The sequence below is a fragment of the Caloenas nicobarica genome, chromosome 12 (genome assembly GCF_036013445.1).
Source record: "Caloenas nicobarica isolate bCalNic1 chromosome 12, bCalNic1.hap1, whole genome shotgun sequence".
Taxonomy (NCBI): Eukaryota; Metazoa; Chordata; class Aves; order Columbiformes; family Columbidae; genus Caloenas; species Caloenas nicobarica.
Window position 1 is genome coordinate 7,206,553 of NC_088256.1, and position 25,314 is coordinate 7,231,866.

At 42.8% G+C, this 25,314-nt stretch overlaps 1 protein-coding gene across 1 annotated transcript; it reads left to right on the plus strand.

Annotated features, from left to right (window-relative positions):
• Positions 1–6,841: 6,841 nt before the first annotated feature.
• Positions 6,842–24,634, plus strand: LOC135993279 (transmembrane protein 182-like). Its single transcript, XM_065643005.1, has 5 exons — positions 6,842–7,127; positions 9,680–9,797; positions 11,068–11,166; positions 14,180–14,317; positions 21,915–24,634. The coding sequence occupies exons 1-5, from the start codon at positions 6,975–6,977 to the stop codon at positions 22,142–22,144; spliced, it is 738 nt and encodes a 245-aa protein (XP_065499077.1). The 5' UTR covers positions 6,842–6,974; the 3' UTR covers positions 22,145–24,634.
• The last annotated feature ends 680 nt before the right edge of the window (positions 24,635–25,314 follow it).

The following is a 25,314-nucleotide window of genomic DNA, read 5'->3' on the forward strand; positions in this document are numbered from 1 at the left end:
TGTTAAAACCTTTGAAATCTTGTCCTTAGCTGAACCCAATAGGCTAAATTTTAGTATTGTAAACATCGACATTTTTCTCTCTCATCCTTTTCCTCTGAATTGAAGGATCCAAGAGTATTTAATCTGAACAAGTGGCTCTTTCTGAATGAAAAATAAAATAAACGGTAGGAATTTGCATACTCCATGATACTTTTTGACTTCCAGAGCCAATCTGTTGTGTGCAGAAATACTCCTTTAGGAGACCACTGCTTAGTACACCGGGGCTTTTGTTTTAAATTAAAGACAAAAAATTGTGTATATTTGTTTGGCAAAGCTGTGGATGTCTCATTTTCATTCGAACAAGCTCCTTTACGGTGTCCTGACATAAGCTGATGTAGTTAACTTTGACTTGAAGGCTGCTCTTGACTGCCCCATTACTGGAAATTCACCTCATTGCAAATGAAAATTGGACCTTTTAGCATTATATGTGTATTTTATGTGTGTATATACATATATATACACATATTTATTGATTTTTTGTGTATGTCCATTGTAATCTTCAGGACCTTTATTAAAATTTTTGTTTGTTTCTTCATTTGATCCATCTTGCCTGGGAGTCACATGGATTCGTCTACACTTTATTTAGAAAACTGCCCATCTTTGAAGATGATGTCATATACATGTACTACATTTCTATCTCAATTAAATATGCTGTGTTATGAAGTTATCTAAGAGTTATTGCCTCCCTGCATCCACAAGACGCTCCCAATGATGTCAGCGGTAGTGGGTGACACGCTATCTCCTTGGCTGTCCGGTTTAATGTCCACAATGTTTAAATTTTCTCCTGAGGTTCTGCACAGTAAATAGCTATAGAAAGATTTACTAACATGAGTCCTTTTTATTCTGTAGCTGGAGAGCAAAAAGGAAAAGAAATCAAGTTGCTTGCCAAGGAGGTTTTAATCAAGTTTATTTTAATCAAGGATAGAAATTTTGTGAATCCCTTGGCAAATGCTTGCTTGTGTTTGTTGTGGGTATTTTTTTCTCTTTTTTTTGCTTCTGGCTTCTGAACTGTCTTGCTTTTGTCAAAAGTATCTGAATGTCTGTACCATTTTTGTCTTGTACAACATCATGCTTCTGGGCATCGGGTACTTCAATAATGATCTTTTTTTGTTTGAGTTGCCCATGACATAAAATGAGTTCTTTGCGATATTTTTACGGGCTACCAAGGACCTTATCAAACGGTGGCTTTTTTGGCATGTGTAGATTTCTTTGTAATACTGTAGTAGGCAGCAGAAACAATTGGAAAAATCAAGACACTTACAGAAAATGGAACTGAAATTTTATCTGATGTGGAGAAAAAGAAAAAAAAAAATTTTGCTTGCATTTTTTTTGAAGTTGTATGTTTTTATCTCAGTTTAGCCCAACAAGAGACATTTAGATGCCAGGATCTCCCAGCTGCTAGCAATTCCAGATGCTGCTGGGCTCCGGTGTGCGGCTCGTGGCAGCGCGGAGGCTGTGGCCGGGTCCTGCCACACTGGCGGCTCCATCCATCCCCATGTCCCTGCGCATGTACCCCGGCCTCACCCCGTGCAGATCCCAGCCCATTAATCCCTTTCTACCCTACCATAAATACCTCCCTGATGTATTAACAATTTGCTTGATCTGCAGAGAAGACAATATTCTGCGCAGTGCATACTTTCCCAGTGAGTCACTCTGCCCCAAATTTAACCTTCTAGATACTATGGATTTTTTCTTAAAGTTTCTTTACAAAATATAATAGCACAGCTAAAGCTTTTATGAAATATTTTCCAGTTGCTTAGTGGCCAAGTCCTCTGACTAGTGTGTATTTCAGCCCAGGATACTTTTGATAATCTTTGCCAGTATCCAGTGTTGGTGGTCTTAAAATTCTACAACTGAGTGGAAAACTGTTAAATGCTCAGGCTTCAGAGCATGCCTAATTAATTCTTTGCAGGGTTTTAGTCCTTTAAAAAGTGTTAAAAAACACGGATTCAGTGTATCATTGAATATTGCATGCTTCTGTGGAAATAAATTGCATCAGTTCGATTCCTTTAGTCGTTCAGAGAGTTATTGCTCTTTGCTTCCTCTGGAAGTTTACAGGAGTCTTTTGAAAAGTTCAGGTTAAAATACGCAAAAGTTGCAAATGATGGGGAGTAGCTCAATGGCAAAGCGAGAGCCCAAAAACTACATCAGAAAAGTCTGGGCACATAGATCAAGCAGCTGCATTTACAACTCAGGCTATAAATCTCCCTTGCATTTGCAACTCCAAAAAGTATTTGTGTTCAGCACGTGGGCTTTTTTTTTTAAATTTTTATTTTGACCAGAAAATCATGCTTCTGTTTATTTTGTTTCACGACTGCTTAAGGAGATTATAATGGCTCAATCCTGGAAAATACAGGCAACATTTAAGAACGGGGTGAGACAAATTGAGCTTTTTTCTCTCCTGACATCAAGTGCTGGGGGTTTTCAACCTCATCAGAAACACCGAGGATCTTTCAACATCCAGGCTTATGTGCTTCTTCCAAGAGACATGTAGACGGGAGAGATGAAAAAGGAGCATGTGATGGAGATGAACAGGTGATTATAATTTTAATGCAGAATTAAGGGGGCAGATGTCAATACGGATGTCTATTCCTCTCTCCACACAGTTCATACTGGGGGGTTGCTCTTCACAAAACTGTCTGGGGATGTTGGTGGCATTTTCAAGGCAAAGCTGGTAGTGCTTGGGTAGCACTTGTGGTGGGCTGGATGGCTTTGATCTCCTTGGTTTCTTCTCGGTCTGAGGTTTGTGGAAGCAAGAGTCAAGGCAGAGACCCACAGGAGGTATTCACCCCATCTACCCAAGGAACCACGACGTGGAACGTCTTTCGGAGCACAACAGATCATCAGGGTGAGCTTCAACGCAGAAAGGTACGCAGATCTCCAAAGGGACTCGGGGATGTCTCTGAAGGCAGTCCTGAAATCGCTTTTGTTCATAAAGTTGCAAAAAATCATCCTTTCAGCATGAGAGAAGGAAAATATATTGATCTCTCTACATAACAATTGTTTTTTCTGTGAGCATGGATCAAAACACAAAAAATAAAGACAACTCAGTCTATCTTTCTTAAATTTTTTCCAGAGGTACTCACTCACCCCAGTCTGTCCTCAAAAATTATATGGTTTTTAAACCCCACACTTTCTGATTAGTTCATCAGAAAGTCCTCAGCCCTTTCTAACTGCAGAGGAAGAGACGGGAGCTGGAATGATTTATTGGTGGCTTTCTTGCCCTTTCTTTTTTCCTTCTCTTTTCTTCTTGTATATGTGTGTCCTGTCTATTAACAAGGCTGTGTCCATTGCATTGTATAAAATCTATATTAACAAAATGCTTGCACAAAAGAAAATCAGAAAACTAATTTACACTTTGAAACCGGAATGGTTCTGAATCTTATAATTAATGAAGAAAGATTATTTTTTTTTTTTCTGAAGAGTAAAGGAATGGTTTTTTTCTATTAGTCTTATGAAAAAACATTCCTATTATAAGAATTTTTTTTTTTCCCCTAAGTACCAGGGAAATAGAGAAGCAAGAGTGTGCTGAGGTTAGGTGAACCTTGGCCAAGTGAGGCTGAAGGACTTTTCTCCTCTGGTAGCCCCTAAAACCTGCTGGTGCAGAAATCCAGCACCTTCTGGGCTGGCTGGATGCAATAATGGGGTTGATATGTAATTAAAACAAATAATCAAGCTGAATCGAAGGAAACAGAAGGGGGCTGTAGCTCCATCATGTGTGTTAGCTCTCCCCAGCAAACCTGGATGCTCCCACCACGTGCTGCTGGAGCAGGTGCCCCGTCCCCATCCCAGGCACTGTCTCATTGTCCATCCCATCCAGGAATTTTTCGGATCCCAACAGTGATGAGCCCGTGTGCGGAGCTGTGCCAAGGTGAAGGGAAAGCTCATTGCATGGAGAGATGTTTTGACCTTGCAAACTCAATTCCTATTCCAGAGGCGAAGAATTTGGAAAACATTTGGCTGGGCACATAGCAGCCCACGAGGAGCCAGGACTGGGCACCAGCACTGCTCTCCCTCAGCCACGCTGGGGTTTTTCTGCCAACGGGACCGAGAATTACTGAGGACACCTTCCAAATGGCAAAAGCGCTAACTCGCGAATATGCATTAGCATAAATACAGCAATGCCAAATACAGCTGACTAAAAAGCACACACATAAACGTGGAAGTGTGCATTAATCCCTTTTAAAAAAAAATACACGAGTGCCCACTTTGCATTTTAATTTGATGCAATTGTGGTGCAATCTGCAAAAGAAAGTCCTCGCTTCTGGTATGCTAACCCTTGTCTTCACTGAGCTTCTCCAAGCATTGCCAAAGCTCCCCTGTCAATCGTGTTCAGCTTTGAGATAGAGATCACAAGAATAGATGGAAACTGATTTTTCTTATCATTTCAGACAGGTTTAACCAGTATTACATGTTAGTTAAATGGCAACAGTTTGAAATTACATGTATTGAAGACTATTTATGTGATAGATATATCGAACTTTGTATTTAATCAACCATTTTATGTTCAATATAAAGAAGTCATATCGTTGCAGTGATCGTTGCCTGTGAAGTAACCAGATGACTGTGAGATGGGTATGTTATTGCAGTTCAAAACTATGGAAAAAGGATGGATATGTTGGACTGCCCAGGGATGGGCTAGGAGAGGGTTAACACGTGTAGGCTTGGGATGAGTGAAGGTGATGGGAAGGTTGTCCACAAGCATGTACATACAAACCCATCACAGCAGCAGGGATTGCTTCCAGTGGAGACAGCAGCTAAATGCGGGAGGGCAAGTAAGTGGCTGAGGGGGGACGGTCCATGCTTATTCACACTGAATTACAGGCTCATTTCCCGGACAGTGCTGCCCAGAGAGCGCGGGAGGAGTGGAGCTGCTCGCCCAGGGGCACACCAAGGGTGCTGGTGGGAGGCTGTGTCATGTCAGGATGGTTTCTTCTCTCCCTTAGCTGACTAAATTGTTTGCTTGGAAGAAAAGGGATGGTTAAGCAGGCCAGAGACATCATGTGTATTTTCACTTCCCTGAAAACGGCTTTTGTACCACAGCTCTCCCATTAGATGCACATTCACTGCTTCTTGTCTGAAGGCCATGCCGTGATGTCTCTACTAGTGTTCAGCCCTGCCATGGGGACTGTCATCCCATTATACAAACATCAGAAGGTATTCTTCAATTTTAGCCCCCAACCGAGATGTAAACCTCACCTTTGAGACAGCCACTGGCCCTGTTGTGCAGCTCCCTGTTACCTTGTTCACCCACCACCTGCCCTACCACACCAGATGCAACAACATCTTCTGCTCTCCTTGAGCTCTTGCCCCTTGCAGTCCAGCTCTACCTCTAACTCACGGGGCTCTGGGGTCTGTGGCGGAGTTTCAACCTCACATTATGGTAAGTCTGCAACCTGTCCCACCTTTTCTTTCTACACATGTCAACGTGTGGACTCCTCTGGGCAGGGACTTCTTTCCTGGATCCGATGGAATGCCTCACGCGCTCATGGTCACGTTAAACAAACAGCAGCTCTGCCTCTGCAACAGTGATGAAGAGAGTGCTAATGTCTTATTGAAAAGCTATCCTTGCAATATTTAAGAAAGAATAACACAGAGGATAGAATAAATTATTGTAATTTGAAGCCTATTGTGCCCATAGGAGAAGAGCGAGCGCATTCAGCAGTCCATATGCCTCAACAGTTGGCTCGAAACGTAGTCAAAATTTTACCCAACCCTCTCCAGTTTCCCTAACCAGTGTGCAGTTTCTCTGAGATACCCATATGTTCACAGTTAACTTTAACTATTGAATTCATTCAGCGATTAATTTGGCCACACAAAATCCTGTAGGATAAGGAAGTTAACATCCTCACCCACCCCCCTTTTAGAACAGGTCATGCCTTAGGCTGAGGTTAGAAACTCAGAACATGAATTTTCACAGTAATTTAAATTTCCTCCTCCAGCCTCCTGGCATGTCACAGGAATACAGTTATTGCCCTACAGAAATTATAATTTCCCTAGTCTGGCATCCTGGCAGTGATCTACCGCAGATGCTCCAGCAGAAGACAAAAAAGTTAGGAACCAAATGGCAGCAAAATTCCGTGCGGGAATGTCCTCATCCCCACGAGACACTTCTTCCACAGCAGGCTCGGGCAGCGGGAGGGGTATGGATGCTATATAGTCTGCTCCTCTTTGGCAGCGAAGAGAACATCCTTCTACAACTGCATAGCAAGACTCTTGAGGTATATCGGTATGTACACCCGATTTCAATACTTCTTATCTAGCTAGGTGTAGATCTGCCTGATTTAAATGTGTTTGCATGGGTTGATTGTGTCACTTCTGAGAGCAACAAAATATTTAAGATCTCACCGATGTTTTAATGTTACCGCTTGGATTTCTGTGGTTTCTTTGTGTGAAAGCTACCTTAGCGTTTTGTTCAGAGGACACAGGAGCTGAAGGAGACGCATATTCCAGAAGTGCCACTTCTACACTGCGCTTGCAAGGACATGGCTAAAGGTATCTCACAGCAATGGCTGCAGAAACTGCGAACTCTGTGACATGGTAAAGATCTTCGAGTTCAGATTTGCTCAAGCCAAGCTCAACCTCTTTGCTAATCTCACGCACAAACAGGGTTTTAAAAACTCTGCGCCGTGACCTGCAGGTTCTCTGCACCGCTCTCCTGAAACGAAGAGCCGTGTGTTTATTTGGAAATCTTCCTGCTCTGTCTCAATAGCTATTTGTCATGTTCCTTAACGCCGCAGCTGTTTGGTTACACCAGGTCATCGGCTTTTATTAGTCCTGTCCCCACCACCCACTGAAACTCACACCAGCCAGGAGGAGATTATTATCCCCATCTAAAAATAGCACTTCTCTCGTCCCTCTCTTCCAGTGATCTTGGAAACTTCGGGGTTTTTCTTCTTTTCTGATTTCCAATTCTGCTGCCTACTTGCTGCCCCATGAAGGCCGGCGTAGCCGCCCTCGCAGCCGGGCTCCTTGGCGGCACCGGCGTCTTGTTCTTCCTCGTCGCTTTTGGGACGGATTACTGGCTTCTCGCCACGGAGACCTGCGGTGTCTTTGAGCATGGGAACAGCACCCTGCAGACCGGGGAGGTAAACTCTGAAATCTTGTCTTACTTTGGAAGAATTAAATTATTTAAATATACATATATATTTTTAAATTTTTAAATCTGTGATAATATTTATGCTCATTGAAAGTGACCTGCTAATGTAAAGTGTCAGCCTGAGCTAACTTTAAAATCCAAACCAGCATTTCCACAGTATCTAACATTTTGACTGAAATGCATCTAGGAAACACAAAGACAGCACCTCTGTAATCTGGCAGATACAAGCATTAAGGAATGAAAAGCAAAAATGTAAGAGCTTTACTTGTTGACAGCATTTGCCTCTGAAGACAAAAGGTATCTCCTGATAACTGCCGTTAAAAGATTTCTCTCTCTGTAGTTTCTTCACTTAAAAATAGTTCATATTTTAAAGTGTAGGACTTGGCAATCATTAGCATTAGCAGTGATGTGACTACAGCGCAGACAGAAAACAAAAGCAAACATCAGACGCAGAACAGAGTAGAAAAGAATTCCAGCCTGTCTAACTAGAACAGGCCTATACATTTTAAAATTGAGATTTATATCGGTTTTTAGTTAGCTAGAAATGTAATTTTCGAAGGACAATTAGGTATTTTACTGCTAATTGCTGATGTCACTTGTTTGTGGATCCTTTTGAAAGTTTGATTTTAGCTGCACTTGCTATGAGCTAACTCTGCAATGAAATAACAACCAGATCAGTTCCCTGAGCCACCCACTCTTCAAAAATGTTTTTGCACTGATCAGTGTGTGGTTTCAATTACAAAATGACAGGAAGATCCTTGTTGTGTGCAGATTTTCGGAACTTCAAAGTTCAATCCAATTAGGTTTGATTTTTTTCTGGTGTGGTGAGTCACACTGGGTAAGCATCATGATGCCGGCAAGAAATATTTTCTTTCATTTCAGAATCCCATAATCAAATGTAGGGCACTGTTTGCTTGAGTCATGTTTCCAAATGACTTTCTCTATTGAAAAAAAAGAATTATGATAGAAAAACTGCCTGGCAGAAGACACTGTCTTTACTGTTTAAAGTGGCACGGTAAAACCCTGGAGACGGCAGAGTGTCACGGACGGAGGAGAGCGCTCAGTTTTTGTGCACTTGAGAAATGACAATGTTAATTGTTGCAGAGTTTTTGTTTGTGCTGTTGTCTTTTCAAGTGGAGAGACTAGAGATGTGGCACTGCAGTATATGAATAAGCATCTCAAACATTTCAGATACGCTCTTGGCCAAGCGCTGGTGTGCCTGTCACCGAGACAGAGACACTTCACAAGTGCCGGCCAGAAGTAGGAACCGCTCTTACTCTTTCCTCTCAGCGATTTTATTTCTATTTCACACACTGCTTCTATTATCTCCGTTTCAGTTAGTGGTTTTGTACAGCAGGCTGTATTTTTACCTTCTCTGCCCTTTCTTAAACTGGCAAATCCTGTCCCTTACAGATAAGGATGGTCTTGAGTATCTACCAACGAGCAATTAAATGTGCCATGGATGCACTAAGTCGGAGCCACCAGCCGATGAAGTTTGAGGGCTGCATGTTACCGTTGCCACAGCTGGTATTTTATCTTGAAAGTAGAAGGAGCATCAGGTCGGAGCTCTGGAATTGGTCATAGCTTGATGCATAAAAACCTCGAGAAGAGAAAAAGTATCTTCTAGGACCTCCCCACTGAGTCCCACCTCCTTTCTCCAGTTCAAGGGTCCAACCCCTGCATGGAGTTTCTCCGTCCTCCACAAAATGTAATTTTGTAGCAGTCATGTCTCCTTTGCCAAACTGTATATGATAAAGACAAAATTTATTTTGGCTGCAGTTTTAATCAGGTTTTTTGGTAAATAGTCCATCACTCGACTTTTAAATATCCTTTATTCTGGAAAGACCTCAGCCTTGTGCTCACTGATCTACAGGTTGAAGTAGACTCTCCTAAAAAGGAAAATTTCTCAATATTCATATTGTGGTGTATGAGAAAACTGGTGTGGGCAGAGTAATTTGTCTCTCACATAAGTTTAGCATAACTTCTGGACTCAGTAGAAGGAGAAAAGGAAGGAAACCTTTGGGCTGGCGATTGGAAGAGACTCACTGGGTCTTTTAGAGTTGGTCTTTCTTCTGGGGTTGAGACAGACCTTACATGGATCCTGCAGAGCAGCTAGGACATCTGAACTGTTGCTTTGGGTCACCCCTGAAGTTGCTTACCTGGTAATCAGCCTGCTTCCTGCTGCTTACAACAGCAATAATGTTTACTTGAGGAAAGTGTTTAAGAATCAGAATACACCCAGAGTGCTCTGCTGCCTGGCATACGTGTCCAGCTCTGGTGATCAGTAGTTTAAAAGCATTGGAGAAGAAAGTGTTTTGTGAAGGTCTGCTAGATGATTTGTTGTCAGAACATTTTATAGCTCTGATAGAAAAGAAAGTCAAGGACAACCTCTGTCTCTGTGTTCCTCAACCCCTCCAGAACCAATTCAAGCAACAAATGAAAACCTGTGCAAAAATCGAAAGCAACAACCGTCTAAGCAAAAAGTATGTGTTTCCCATCATGGTCATCCCTGTATCAGCTTGAGCTTTCATTCCTCCACAGGCTGAAACGCTGACAGAGGTCAGGAAGGAGATCCTCACCTTCCATCACGAGGGCTTCTTCTGGCGGTGCTGGTTCTTCGGCGAGGGCCACCCAGAGACCATCTGGACCTTCTGGTACAGTGAGTACGATGCCACCATGCCACATTTGCAGCATTCGCTTGCGGTTTGAATCGCAAACAAGCACAACAAGGGCTCCCAGGGATGAGGAGACAGTTGTCCACAAAAATGTAGGAACCTCTTGATGCCATTTAAAATATCACCTCCAAAATCTTATGGGGTTGAAAAAGAGACTTTAAATAAGTTCTGCAAAGGTTTTAAACACTGTGAAAGCCTTGGCCTTGTGCTCATGGTGGCTTCGGTCTGCTCACAGATGCTTACAAGCCAATGGAGCAGTGTGATCACCTTGTAGGGCATTTGGTTGAAAATAATGCAGGTTCCCACAATAAATTTATTCTGAAGTGATTAAAATTTCAAATGACTTTGCTGTTCCCCAGTCCTTGACCTGTAAAACCTTGCAGGAGCAGTTACAGCCACCATTCAATGGAACAACGTGAGATTTCTCACATGGAAATTTTTTGATAGAAAAGGACAGACTTGAGAGAGGGGGTTTGCTATGTAATTACATTATATGGAAATACATGATATAATATAACATTACCTGAAGTAAAATGACTCTTTCTGATAACTGGCAAATTTGTAATACTTTTTCAGGTATTTATTATAATAGGATTGATCATGGCAAATTAATTTGCTGCTCTCATGGATGTAATAATTAATTCAATAGGTATCCCATAGTCAATTTAGCATGAACTAATGTCCACCTATTATAAAGTGTTCCTTTGAGCTGGGGAACATATTTAAATAAGTGGCCAACCATTAATTAATTCATTTAACATTCATTCTATTACAGTTAATCATGATAAGCCTCAGTGGTATTAATATTGATGGGGCACTTCCATATTAATTGTGCTTTCCCTTCTCACGAACTGGAAGTCTTGTAAGGTGGCTTGTTCTGGTACCCAAATACCTTTGCCCCTTCTGCGTGGTCCGGTACATTTTCTGGAGGAAACCAGCAAGGGGAATATTTACACTGATTTCAGTTGCTCTGTCTTTCATGATTTATGTCCACCTTAGATTCAGGTTATGAAGATGAGAAGATGTATGGGTAGCAGTCTCAGATCCTGTTATATCTCCCCTTTCTCATAATTCTTTTTTTCTTTTTTTTCCTTACTAAACCAGGATTTACTATCCTTCTTTACTCCCCAGCATTCTGCCTTCAGTGAGGGCTTTGTAGGTTTTGCAGAATAAAACATCTGTCATCTGAATACTGTAACTGTGATTTTGCAGGAAATGAAAGCAGTTTTTTTTGTTCTTCTTGTTCTTTTTCAGCCAGCCAAGCTCACCCCAAGTTCTGCATGCATGGCTACCTCTTTCCCTTGCCCATCGCTCTCGGACCTTTTCCCCATCCTTCCTATGACACAACTGCAGGTGGGTTCTGTCCTCCTCCCCCAGCAGCTCCTTTCCCAAGCAACCGGGCAGAGATTTGCCATGTGTGTCAGTGCTGCAAATGCATGTGGCCGAGCATGACCAAGGCTTTTGGAAAGCTCCTTTACAAAATGCCCTTGCTTAGTTGACCGCCCTAAGCCATGAGCACATCGAGATGTTCTCCTACATCTTCTCTCCTCCATAGAGGCCGTGAGCCATGTACCGTTCTGCTGGGTGCTCGGTGCCTGCTTGTGTGAGCAAGGGAGGATGCTAAATCCATCCTCTACCCTCTCCCACCTCCTGGCTGGCTGGGAGGAGCTGGAGGCAAAGATCCAGACCCCATGGGCAAGAAACACAAATAATTTCTGCTGGGCTGCAGGCCTGTGGCAGTCCGGTGTTGAGTCATTTCCAGAGTCTGGCTTCCTGAGAGACCTCTGGTGTTGATTTGTTGCAAGACAAAATAAACAAACACTGGAAAATCAGTTAAAGACCAAATTGTTAGAAGATCCACGTAAGTGACTGACTTATTTTTCATACACCAAATACGACGCAGTTGGAGAGCTCTCCTTTCAACTGGTTCCCTTTTTATTTATGTTTTTCTGTATTTTCAGAGTTCTGTAATGATTCAGCTGCTGTTAGGAATTCTAATTTGCTAAATTAGTGGCAGCAGCTAGAATTAATTCAATGATCTTTTTTTGAAATGAATTGATTTCTTTAAATAGTGTGCATCACTCTGGTGTTGCCTCCAGGGATCCGGGGCAGACATACTGCACAAACAAACATCTTGACCTTTTCCTTAGCCTTTAGCAGTACCTTTTTTTTAAAATTTTTATATTTTTTTTATGAGGAATTAATTAAAAAAAATTGTCGGTAGGAGCATGTGAGGAAAAGCAGATAGTTTCTTTTGCTGTGCTGTGCAGGATTCTTGCCTCAGGGAACATGCCGCACTATAAAATGGATAAGAGGGACCTGTCGATGGCAGAAGGAGGAGTCCGTCGCAAGCTGTGCGCAGCACACATGCGGGTTAAGCGGTGGGGATTTTTCTGCTTAGGAGAAGCAGGCATGACGTCAAGTTTCTGAATGATCTTGCTGATAAACGCACTATTTTTTTCCATACCAAATAAAGAGCACGGGAGGCATCTGTCCCTGCCTGTCAGCCCTCATCAGCTGTCTCCGATGTGCCCATCAGGTCTCGGAAAGATGCTGGGGATGGGAACTGCACCCCAGGGTGCTGGGGGGATCTGCTAGGGGGTCCCATCACCCCCCCACTGTGATCCCTGGGGAGATGAGGATGTCTCAGCACCCACTTTTAGGGCAGTGGGAGCATTGGGCTCCTCTGCTGCACCAGCCCCACCCCAAACCATCTGCAGAGAGCCGATGCTTCTGTCGTTAACACTCATTTTATTGCAAACCGGTCCATCCTCATATGCAAATGATGACAAAACAGGAGGCCGTCCAAGAAGAGAAGTCCTCCAGCTATTACCTGCTCCAGAGATAATTCTGCCTTATCTGCATCCTCTTAGGCTCCCTGAGAGAAATGGGTGACGGGAGGTTAAACATGAAAATGAATTCTGTGGTTTTGGAGAGTTCAAGATACTTATCTCTCCCTAAGTGGCTCTCTTGACAAAATGGTTTCAAATGAGTAAAACGCATCTTCTCTGTATCATTTTTCTTTCAAGTGTGAATCATTTCAGCATTACCCACTTGCTCATGCTCAGCTTAAATCTCTCTAACTAGCACTTCTGAAAAACAACGGGGAGAGGGAGATGCAGTGGTCCAAAGAGTCAGATAAATCAGGGGAACGGGGAGCAGGTATCAGAGGGTCTATGCCTGATGACCACATTGGCCGAGATTTACAGCCATGACTGGAAGAGACTTGGCTACTGGAGATTGAAATGGCAACGTCCCACCTCGCGTGATGATGGACACAAGCTTGCTCAGCTCTGGCTGGCGTGCTTGCCTGAAGTCACAGCAAAACCCCCACATTCAGTGGGTGAAGAGGCAGCGGTTCTCTCACCCTGTTCTCTGACTTGAAATTGAGTATGGCTATTAATGGGAGAAATCATCAGCTCCTGTTTTCTGTGCAGTCCTGCTAACAAAACCCCCACCTTTATTTTTAACCAGGAACCTGGCACCTTCTGTAAGTGTTGATTAAAATGAAACAAAGACATGGTCTGATTCCATCTCTCCAAATTTTCCTATTTTCTCTCCTTTCTTGCCAAGCTCCATCCCCCCAGGCACAGCTAAGTGCAGTGTCCTTTATTCTCACCCCTTTTTGTGGTGTCCTTCCCTGGAAACCTTTCCAACACCTTGCGCTTGTTCCTGTCTGGTTCTGCAGGGCATGACATTCAACCTGAACCTGCACCAGTTCTGGGCACGTTGCCCCCTGCACCAGGCAGGGAGTTGGCAAAGCAGGAGCTCCAGCTCTGCCCGATATGAGCAGCTTACAGGTTATTGTTTGCAGTGTGGCTGAAGCAGGAGTTAAGCATGAAGTGAAGAAAAACACCTTTCCTTTTCCTTTTTAAAATTTTTTTCTTTTTTCCTTTTTCCTTTTTTCCTTTTTCCTTTTCCCTTCTTTCCTTTTTTCCTTTTTTTTCCCCTCCCCCCCTTTTTCCCTTTTTCCTTTTTTTCCCTTTTCCCCTTTTTCCCTTTCCCCCTTTTTCTTTTTTCCCCTTTCCCCCTTTTTCCCTTTCCCCCTTTTTTTTGTTTCCCTTTTTCTTTTTTCCCCTTTTCTTTTTCCCTTTTTTTCCCATTTTTCCCTTTTTTCCTCCTTTTTCTTCCTTTTATCCTTTTCTCCTTTTTAATTTTTTTCATTTTTCCCTTTTTCTTTGTTCTATTTTATCCTTTTTTCTTTTTTCTTTTATCTTGTTTTCTTTTTTCTTTCCATTCTTTTTTTGCTTTTCCTCCATCTCCCTTTCCCTTCTTTTCCTCCGTCTCCCTTTCCCTTCTTTTTGTCCTTCTCCCTTTCCCCTCTCCCTCTCTCTCTCTCCTAACTTTACTCTTTTTGCCCGTGCAGTGTACAGAGGCTTCTGGACGGCGTTCATCATGCTGGCCGTCGCCACCGGGCTGGTGGGGGGGCTGCTGCTGGTGTGCGGGGTGCCCTTTGTCAGCCCCCGCTCCTACAAAGTGGGTGGCGGATTCCTGCTGGCCTCGGGTAAGCTGCTGAGCTGGGGAATGGCATCGAGCTGGGGCAGGGGTGCAGTGGCAAGGGGGGACATCCAGGGATGGGGCACTGCTCGGGGGAGATGGGGGCTCTGATGGGAGCTGCACTGATCTAATATTTCCCTCTCCCCCACTGGAAATAAACCTCTGTGCTTAGTCAAGCTTTAGCAAGATAGTCCTTAGGCCTAAGGAGGCTGGAGTTTGGGAAAAATGCTTTTTCTTTTTTCCTATGCAATGCAGAGGGGCAGAGCCTTTTATTTTAGTGAAGTCTATAGCTGCGTTAACCTTGGGCAGCAGTCAGCCGTGCTCTGTTCCCCTAAGTCAGGCTTTGCATTCGGGACTCTCCCATCGCTGCTGTTAACATCTGGTAGAGCTCAAAACCCGCTGAGTGATGAAAGGCTAACCCAGCGATTCAAAATGGGAGGGCAGGCTTAATAAAACCTGAAAAGATGAAGCGGCAGCACAGCAGGAAAATGAATTAAAGATAGGCATTTATTCATTATTCCCACTGCCATTACAAATGATTCCACCGAATTATCACTTGGGCTTTTTCCTTTTCTATATTTGCAAAGGAATAACCGGCTTAACTAGTAGAAATACTTGATTTATGACAGTGACTCAAACTCGGAAAAAAGCTTTTATGTTACTCGAGCAGCTAAAGGCTGGAGCTCAGCTGAGCCATGCCAGGTGAAGAACTTCATAATGAAGTCAGGCCTTTCTCTGCAAAACCACTGCCTAATTACCGATCCCACGCCGGGTCCTGCTTCCTCACACACGGCATGGATTAAACACAAACCAGTGTCTTTTCTTCCAGGTTGGGCTTTGAGTGTGTCCAAGATTTTTGGGGCCAGAAACATTGATGGAAATCTTTAACAAGAGATGTCCTGACATGGACTCTGGAGGAACTCCACCTAAATTCCTTCCAGTCTCACCATTATTACCTTTCAGTCTTTTCCCCCATTGTTTAGCTCCCTATCCATTTTATTGCTCCCCTCCTAATCCATATCTCCTCCAGATGTGCTAATAATTAACCATGTGATACCAGCTGAGCTGCTTGTTAAAATGAAGCTAGATGCCATCTATCTATTTGCCTAAAAAATCTGGAAGGCACTAAATCCACATGGCCCTACTTGCCTCTGCTAATTCCATTTGCCTCCAGGTCTTCAGATATCGCAGTGAGGGCAGCAAGCCTGCGGGCATCTGCTTCTCTCTCTCTTACATAGTTTAATAAATGCTTGGCTGCTCTTAATTCCTCTAAAGGCAAACTTCTTGCGGTTTTACACCTGTGGATTGCATTTGCTAGACGTCTTGCTATTTGATCTCTATATACCAATGCCCTCTGCTTAGTGTTGGCCACTGGACATGTGCGTGTGTTGAAGTGATCTCTTCTTGTGAGATTAGGGCTGAATATTTGAATCCTCTCTGACGAGACACCGGCTACCTCAGATAAAGCCCTACTTCTTCAAAACTCTCAACTTTCAGCCCCAATGGAAAAACTGAGATCAGTCACCTTCTGACACTGGCAAGATAAGTAAAATATTACACGGAAAGGGGTGTCAAGTGTTATTGAATCACTGTACTCCATTTTTTCACTGTTTTTGCACTTTATTTGACTACTTCTTGATTAAAAGGCTGGGGCATAGAATGTGACACTCTTTAGAAGAGCTGATTATGCATCACATAAACCTCTTGGCATTAGACAAAGATGCTGCCATTTAAATCGGAGTTTGTATTAATGCAGTTTCAATCTGAACAGCAATCATTGTTATTAACTGTCATTAGGAGGAACGAGTTCAGCTAGAAAAGACTTCCTGCTATATTTTCAATCTAATTTTCAGCATTTTCAGCAAAGTTTGCTTAGAGTTTCAGCTGATCCTTTTATTTTGGGGGGATCCTGAACTCAGAGCTCTGGATCCAGCTTGGCACAGGCTTCCTGATGGATTCCGGATGCATCCATCTGTGGTTATTTTCTCACTATCCCTTCTAAAAATATTTTGCACAATTGTACTAAGCAGTAGGAACGATAGATTTAATACTGCTTGAACTCCCCAGCCGTCTCTTTCCTTTGGATAGTAGGATGTGGAGAGATGATGCAGGAGAAAGTGTCTCTTGTCTTCTAATCATGGCCTGCGGGTCAGTGTTAATTAACCTCCCTCGCAGAAAGGATCTCTCCTTGAGGAAGCGTGAAAGCGCTGGCAATCTGTAGAGCGGGAACGTGGTCTGGCAGTCGGATGGCAGGATGGGGCACCACGGCTGCAAGATGCCCTGGTCTCTCAGAGTATCCTTTATGTGCAGCTTTATTCTGTCCAGAACCTCCTGCTGCCCCTTTTGGTAGCAGCCCACGCCGAGGTCATGAAATCACAGCCTTGATTAGTCACTGCAAAGTGATGCAACGTTTGCCACCAAAAGGCTCTAAAGATATCGGTGTACACATGCTGCCAAGAGCATTTATGGTCGACCAGCCTGACACGAGCTCGAGGAGCGACACGTGCCTCTCTGTTGCTGGGGGAATTCAGCGCCTTAGGGTGAAGATTCTTATCGGTCAATTAGATCCCTTTGGGTTTCCTCTTGAGATGCCTTTTATTTTCTGTACTTTCAAGAGGACAGATCTGACCGGCTGCCAGCTACCGTAACGAATGTCGTGCTCAGTGAGTGGTGTTTCTGAGAGCCCTTTCAAAGGACCGGAGCCATCCCCCCGATTTCCTCGGCTGGGTGACGCGGGAAATCCAGCCGGAGCCCGTGTGACATCACTGCTGCCGTATTTGCACATCTCCCTCGCCAGCTGAGCAGTTATCCCAGCCAGCCTGCTCCCAAAAGCGTCCAAGTCACACAAGCAAATAGTCGGCGCACTGCTCTCCTTTGAACATTTGCAATCTCGGATTTAGCTTCGGCTCTTGCAAGGGAGGGGCAGCTACTGACTGGTGACTAATTGTCCCCTTGTTTCACTAGTCAGATGACAATATGATTAATTATCAGTACAATGTCACCCAGAGGGTTGGGTGAATGCTGCATTGCAGCTTCTGGAAACTGTTTGAATTGCTGAGACAACTTTTCTTGTGCTCCTCAGTTTTCTGTGCTTGTGCTCCTCGGTTTTCATTTGCTTTGGACACTTCAGAGCCCGAGCTCAGGAGTGAGCACATGCTTCATCCAGACCTAGGGCAATCGCTGATCTTGCTGTGCTGTCCTAAAACATTCAGACCAGCTCTGTAGCTGTAGGATTAAGTGAAAAAAATGACCTGAGCTCGAGCTGGTGGCTTGCTGAGGGGTGAGGTGGCTGCTCAGGAGCTTTGCACAGGCAAAGCGTGGGTGTACGGTGAGTTTTCAAATCAAGCAGTAAGGATGCATGTCCAAGTGATGCTAAGCAGCTAAAGAAGAGGTTGTTATCAGCTTGCCTTACACTGGAAAGCATAAATACATGACGAACCATGTACAGACTGCACTTCTTGCACCTGCTGTGGTCCTGGTGCTGCCTCTCCAGCATCCCCACTTGTGTGGCACCCAGGGACATGCTTGCACTGCCCTGCAGCCCCAGCATTGCTGTGGCCAGGGGCTGTTTCCAGTGGGCAAAGGCATCACGAAGCCTCTCCGGTGCTTTCAGAGCCACATCGTGGTGTGAGAGGAGCACCATGTGTGCTCAGACCAACCTCTTCTTCAGTGTGAGCCGACTGCCTTAAAACAACGGCCAGCTTTGCTGGTCCTGTGGGTTGAAGTGCTGAATTTTGTGCTCACATTCTTCTTCCCAAATCAAACATCTCCATTTTGGCAATCTGAGGCTCCCCACGTGCAGTAAAGGCTGACAGCTATGGAAGGGCAGCTAAAGGTCATCCCTCAATTTCCTTGTTATTAACATCCTTAAGAGGCAACTAGTGAGAAAGGCGAATGAGTCAAAGTTCAGTATTCTCGTAATTAGCGGATTACACGAAAGTTCACCAGCTTTCTCAGAAGACGAGTCAAAGATTGAGTTCACTCACCTGTCCCGACAATTAGCAGCTATAAAGGTGTCACAAGGATATAAAGCAAAGGAGAAAGAAAAAGCCTGACTCCAATTTACTCACAAGGAAGGTGCAGCTCTCCTGGGAGGGGGAGGTGGAACACTGGGGTTTCTTGTCCTGCAGTTAGAAGTGTACGAAGGAGAAAGATTTAATACCTCACTTCAATTTTCTTGCAATTAGCCCCTCCCCAGAAGACGCCGTTGACCTCATCAGCATTGAGATGGTGTTTCTCAGTTAATTTTTTTCCATACCATCCTAATGACCAGAGGCAAAGGGAGAGAAAGGAAGAAACCACTTGGCTGAATTTCCAGTGGTAGAGACCACAGGGATGCTGAGAGGAGTGTGGGGATGGTCTGGTTTGATAAGATCTTCACTTACACTTACCCAAACCCAACAGACGTTGTGCAACTCAGGGGTGTGTGCTGATGCGAGGTTCGTTTCTTGGGCAGAAAACTAGATTTTTTTTTTTCAGTTTTTCATTTTGCTACCCAAGGCAGGAAGAAATCTGTGCATAAAAAGCCATTTGGGTCTAGCAGGAAACCAAGGTGTCTTTCTGCCATGGCCGAGACTACAAGCCCCAAAAAGGAGGTAGTAAAATGAGACCTGTTCAAAAAATGAAAAACCCAAAATAAAATAACATTTTAAAACAAAAATGCCAAACACTTACTTTGGTAATAAGGGAGTGAAACATCCTGATAACCTCATTATGAAGAGTCTACTAATGTCTAAAAGCATGATGGATTTTAGGCAGATTCACGAATACTTGTGATTGTTCCATGGAAGCATTTTTTTGCTGGGCAGTTTTCAGTGAGCTGCCCTTCCTGCACTTCCACTATCCTTCCTCAGCTTCACTTGCCCTTTTGCTTTTCTTTTCTTGCTGAGGAGATGTTGTAAATCCCAGGGACTCCTTACCGCTCACCTCTAATTATTCCAGGGAAGATGGCTGCTTCCTTTACATTTTCTTGTCATTTTCCCAGAGTGTGAAAATGTTCTTAATTTAGACGCCATGGCCCTGCTATCACCTCCAGTACCTGTTTAATAATAAATCTTTCATACCAAGACGTGGTGCTTCTCCTGGGGCCAAGGGAGGGACCATTTCTCCATCCTCAACTCCTGGTGAGCTCGAGGAAGGTGCCACCCGCTCACGGGGCTTCCCCACACCCTCCTCAGTAAGAAATGGTAGGTTTTAGTCTGATTTTTTCCATAAATGAAGCTTACTCCATCTGAACCATCATGGGGCAATTCAACACAAGCCACCTGCTTCTTTAAAGAAAACTAGGAGAATTTGAAAGTACACAACTGTAACCGTGTCCTCTGTCCCACCAGGGCTACGTTTTTATTTGCATCTCTTATGGTAGGTATTATAAGCTAATGAAATATAAATTGATCTTTAAAAGAGGACTTTTCAAGGTTCAGTTGCTATCTAATTAATTTAATTTTAAATTACATCAGTAATAAAGACTTAATTGCCTTCTTATCAATATATTGTCTTTTGTAAAGGACATGTGACTATTTAAACATGCAATCGTTTTCTTATAGTAGAATAATTGGTATTTTAAGCACACAACTATCATATTAAGTGTAAAATATTTATTTGTGCACTTAATTTCAAGTGGTATCAAAACCTCAATGAACATGCAAATGTTACCGCAGCTGCTGTTTAACTCCTAGCCTGCCTGTCCCGCAAACAGAAGGACTTTTCCATGGAAGGGAGAACGGCTTGAAATAACAACATACGGTGACGTAAAGTATATTTACATGGTTACACCAATTTTTAATTATTAAGATTTAATTTGCAGTCTCGGGGTATAGGAGGCAGTTTAATAGATGTGAGAGCTTAGGACGGGTAACTTCAATTTCTATATTACACGTAGTAAGGACTTTGAGTCCTCTATACAGTCACATAAGCCTAATTTTTGGCTGCAAGAACTGGAGGTTTATAGCAGAGATGCACTTATACCCATTATAAGCAGAAACATGGTTAAACACTGATGTGCTTTCTCTGACTGAGGTTTCAGTAACCACCACCATTAAGCAGATACATCAATGTCAAGCTTTACCCACTTCCTTTGCTTAGCATGGGAGTTGGATTTTGTAGTGTATAAGCTGCCAGGAAGAATAATTAAATATAGTACAAGCTACCCTCGATTTAAAAATTGCAGGGGGAGAAATTAAATCCAACAGAAGCCACAACACATCCACAGGACTGTGTGGTAGCTTGTCAACTAAATTAATTTTGAACTGTTCACGTCTACGATAAAAATATTATAATCTGTGATGTATTTCTTTCATATATGTATGTGTATGTGCATATATCTGTATGTTATATGGCCCCATTTAAAAATAGCAAGCTTCAAGCTGTGAAGTAGCAAGATCAGATATTACTGAAGTGCTTTCAGATCTGTCATCACACCGTCACTACTTAGTTTTAATATATATCAACTTTAAAATGTGCTATATATATTCTTTAATGCAACACAGTAAATAATAATGGGGCCGCTCTAGTTTTTGTCATCTGCTTCACATGGGGGAGCCAGACCTGCAGCCTCCAACCACCACCTCTTTGAATTGTGAGGAAAGGAGGTTCCTATGAAGGCACCGAAGCCCCCAGGTCCAGGAGGTGCCTGTTCGCCACGTGCTTTTCAGATGTGACCGAACTCTTCGTGCAAATGCTGGCCTTTGACAGGTCCACATCTGGAAACAGGAGATGGGGAGGTCTCAGGGGGGATCTGCTGTTAGGGTCACGGGCATCTCGCGAGGCTTGGGGGGCTCCGAGGGGAGTGGACCCTCTCCCAGCGGGATGCTGACCTTGCACTCGCCAACAAAAAGCCTTTATAGCCTCATGATATCAGCTGTTTATTATACTTTTTATTATTCTGTTATTTAGTAGCCAATCTGAGCTTGATATCTGGTGGCTAAGTGCCTTTTCCGCTCTACTATGTGTTATTTTTCTGCAAAATACAATTGTCTGTACTTCTTGCCATGTGTTTTACTGCTTGGTTGCAAAGCTGGGGTTCAGGAGGGGTCACTCAAGACATGGAGGGGAGCTGCCACGAGCTGCAGCTGCTGCTTCGGTGTCTGCGTGGGCTCCGCTTGCCCCAGTGCTGCGGGTGACACGTTCGGTGGAATCAGCAGGACTGGTTCCAGAATCCTTGCATTTCTGGTGGAAATTGGATCTGATACTACTTGGAAGGGTAGACATAAAAAAAGGGAAAAAGTAAGTCTTAGTCTCTCCTTCTTAATCATCTCAGGCAAATCAAAAATAAAAAAAGGCAAACCAACCTGATTTTAAGACAGGCATGCAGAGCTGACCTCATACAGATCCCTGCTGTGAACATGATGTGTTCATGATGGTTTCTCCAGGGCCACATCCAGCTGTAACAGCGAGAACCAGCGGTGAGAGCAGGAGGTGTCCATGGTGTGGGTCACTCTGTGGCTTTCATAGAAACCTGCGGAGCCATGTCATGAATAATAATTCTGCAACACTAAGCTTTGCTGCAAAGGACCTGCAAGGATAGACGGAAATCTGTTGCGATCTTATCTCAGTTTTATTTCTGTGTTTCATGTGCAGAGAATAACGCATCTTTGTTTTTCCAGGAGCCTTATTTCTCCTGCTCATATTTCTCTTCGTGATGTGGAAGGAGTTTGCTGCTGATTTTCAGAAGTACATCCTTCTGGAGAGGAGTGAGAAGTGTCTGGAGGACGTACCTGTCCACGTCTATTATGGGTGGTCGTTCATGTTCGCTGCGGCGGGGGTGCCCCTGGTTTTACTTTCTGGACTCCTCTTCTACCTGGTGGGCAGAGACATTATGAAATCCCTGGAGTAAGACAAATTTGGAGAAGACCTTTGAGAAAATTTGCGATGTAATTGAAATGTCTGCAGGTTTTGAGGACTAGATGGTTTTTGTAGCTCTAATTGTCAGCATAGGTGCATGATCACGCTCACTCTTACGTGGCGGCAGGGATGCAGCACTGAGCATCCAAATGCTGCCAGTCCGAAACCAGCCCCAGCCGAACATCCAGCTTCAGCATTTTTATACTTTGGAGATAATTAGATGTGTCTATGGGGTTTGCATCAGTTTTTGGAACCATTTTTCTCTGCAGCCCAAGGAAGAGCCTTTGCTGTGAAAAGCAGCTCCCCCGGCTGTCAGCAGAGCTCTGCATCCGTATTCAGCAGATCTGGAGTTTTATCGCGTTCCCAGCATCCTTGTTTCTTGTAAAAGGTAATCGAATCTGGCTGTGACAGTGTACACTGTGATGTTTATTTCTGAAAAGCAATTAAGGATGATTTTTTATTTTTTAGCTGGCTCTAATTGACGTCAAAGGACAACCACTTTAATCGGATGTCGGGAAACATGAGAAACTTTTTTTTCCTTAAAAGCCCTGATTCTGAACATACAAATGTAGCTGGACCTAACCTAACTTTCAATAAGTAAAGAAACCAATTTCTGTGGTATGAGACCTAACATGAATTAATTAGTATTTCTTTACAGCATCACATTACTCTGCATTTAGTATTATCCCTGGATGCAGTGTCGTGGGGATTTGCAACCCAAAAACTGAAAGATAGTTAGAGTTGGGGGAAAGAGAGTGGGAACAAGAGCACTATTATTTTTTATTTTATTCGTAATGGTAGACCATGGGACCTTGTTGTATTCTACAGATGTAGCACAAGAGTCAGCTCCAAAAAGACAAATTATATACCACATAGATACTTCTAAATTCTTGCAATTGCTCAAGCGTACGTTGTCTGGCAGATTGTCAGTGGTCCTATGAAAAGTAACACCCGCTAATTCTACACCAAACTATTGAGATATCGAGGTGAAGTAATTTATACTGTATATGCGGAGGTTTGTAAAGATGCTTGAGAAATGACAAAGATCTGATGTTGTCATGTTTTTCCGGCTGGATCTTGATGCTTTGAAGTAGTTTGTTGGGCCCTTGCTTGCTGAACTCATTCGCATAAATTTTAAATCAAACTTCCTAAAAATGCACGCTGTTCTCATGAATGTCGTAGTTTGTGCTAAACATATATCTCCCAAGCTTTATGTCATTCTATTGACTCAGTACAGTTAATTAATAATGGAATGTAAATCTCTTCTAGAAAGCAGTGAAGATTGTTGGCAGTATAAAAATGTTTGTTAATGCTTTTCCTAAATTATTTTTTAAGTCTGGCATTTCTTTCCTTTTGGAGCAAGTTCTAATTATTCTTTTACAAGATTCATGGCATATAGAGAGTGAGAAATTGTAATTCCCACATGTAAAGATTAGTTCTTTCATATGAATAACAGGCTTGGTCTACAGTTCTTAAGCAAAATTCACACTGTTTTCCCTTAATAGAAATCTTGTTTGAATAGAATTGCTATATACAGGTAATTTTTTTTTCCCCCCAGTGAATAGGTGTTTCATGACATTTACAAATACACAGATATTTCAGTGTTTTATTTGGCCATTCTGAACTTTTTTTTTCTATGATATCGCCTTGGGTTATGCCTGTGCCCCATCAGTTCCTCAAGTGATAATTTTTCACTATAAATTCCCTTTGAATATTTTTTGTCATTTAATTATCTATTCAGTGTAGAGCCGAACACTTATGGTCACAAAGAATAAAAGTATATAATCCAGGAGCAGAAGAGGTCAAGATTTACAGTCACTTGCCTTTCACTGATCCCATAAAACAATCCAAGCATGCAGAAATGATGATCCCATAAGAGACACCAGGGCAGAAGAATGAGAATGCAGCCAGAAATCCATCAGGCTTATTGATATCTGTGAAGCTGGGGATCCCTGAAGTTGTGAATATAGAAGTGAGTTTTATATCATAGAATGAAATATTTATTAACTTTCTCCATCTGTTCTTTAAAAAATTTAGTTTAATGTCATCAAGGCATTTATGGAATACATTTAGCTTAATCATGCATTCATGCCTTAGGGAGTAAACTGTCCCTGGAGACTTACTCATTCTGGATCAGCTCTAGAACAAGCAGTAGTTTAAAAATCCATCATTCTTTTGAAAAAACACATTACTTTGAATCATTCTTGAATAGAGTTGTTTGAGTTTGTTTTGTTGGTGGTGGGTTTTTTCCTTTATTTTTATTTTTTAACCTCTGGTATTGAGCATACTGTAATAGCCACAACAATAAGGATACAGAGAATGAGATTATAGACTCGTGTAACTAAATTAATTATTTCCACTGTTAAAGTGCAACTTTTGTAGCCAGCACAAGTGTTAACCAAACACATCATTTCGGTGGCTAAAGAGACTAGTTCTTTTGCTCTCAAGTTTCTTATGGCAAATATAACTCAAGCAGACAAAATTTTGTGTGAGAATCGTTGTTTCTGGAGGCAAAATCTCAAAAAACAAGCTAATGGACTCAGTGGTGGGGTTTGAAATTGCAGATAGCACAGTCTCTTTCATCTGTTGAATGTGAAGAAGTTTGATGAAAGGATATTATGGAGTAGTGACAAGGACCTAATTCTGATCCAAGTTTTGTCATTATAAATCATGAGTAATTCTGAAGACTGCAGTAGACCCTTATCACTGTTAAACATCTGTAAGTCAGATCAGAACCGGGACTAATAAATACATTCAAAAATGCATAATTAGAACAGTGATTTCACATCACTCTGATGAATTTTAGTCAAGGATTTCTTCAAGGATGCTTTTCTCACATTAGCATTTGACGTTAGTAAGCAATGAATAATTCCATTTTTTCTTTCCAACATCTGGGACACTTCCTGCTTTATTTGCTACTTACTGAACACTCTGCAGGAAATATTAATGAGTTTTGGGTGTTAAAATACAGGCCATGTGGATGATGCTCAGGAGGCAGTGTTATATAGTGGAGGCTACATGTCCTGAGGTTAATAGGCTTGATTTTGGTGAACTAAGATATTGGGTCATTTGACAAACCTGTGGGAGATATGGGGATTTGGGGAGGTTACCCAAAAATCAGGCTCATGCAGCTCCTTCGTTCAGCTGTTCTCTTATACCAAG

Excerpts from the sequence above, each read along its gene's own strand:
- LOC135993279 (XM_065643005.1), top strand. The coding sequence starts at position 6,975 with ATGAAGGCCGGCGTAGCCGCCCTCGCAGCCGGGCTCCTTGGCGGCACC. Across the intron at positions 7,128-9,679 it reads GCACCCTGCAGACCGGGGAG|GCTGAAACGCTGACAGAGGT; the intron begins GTAAACTCTGAA and ends ATTCCTCCACAG. Across the intron at positions 14,318-21,914 it reads CGGATTCCTGCTGGCCTCGG|GAGCCTTATTTCTCCTGCTC; the intron begins GTAAGCTGCTGA and ends TTGTTTTTCCAG.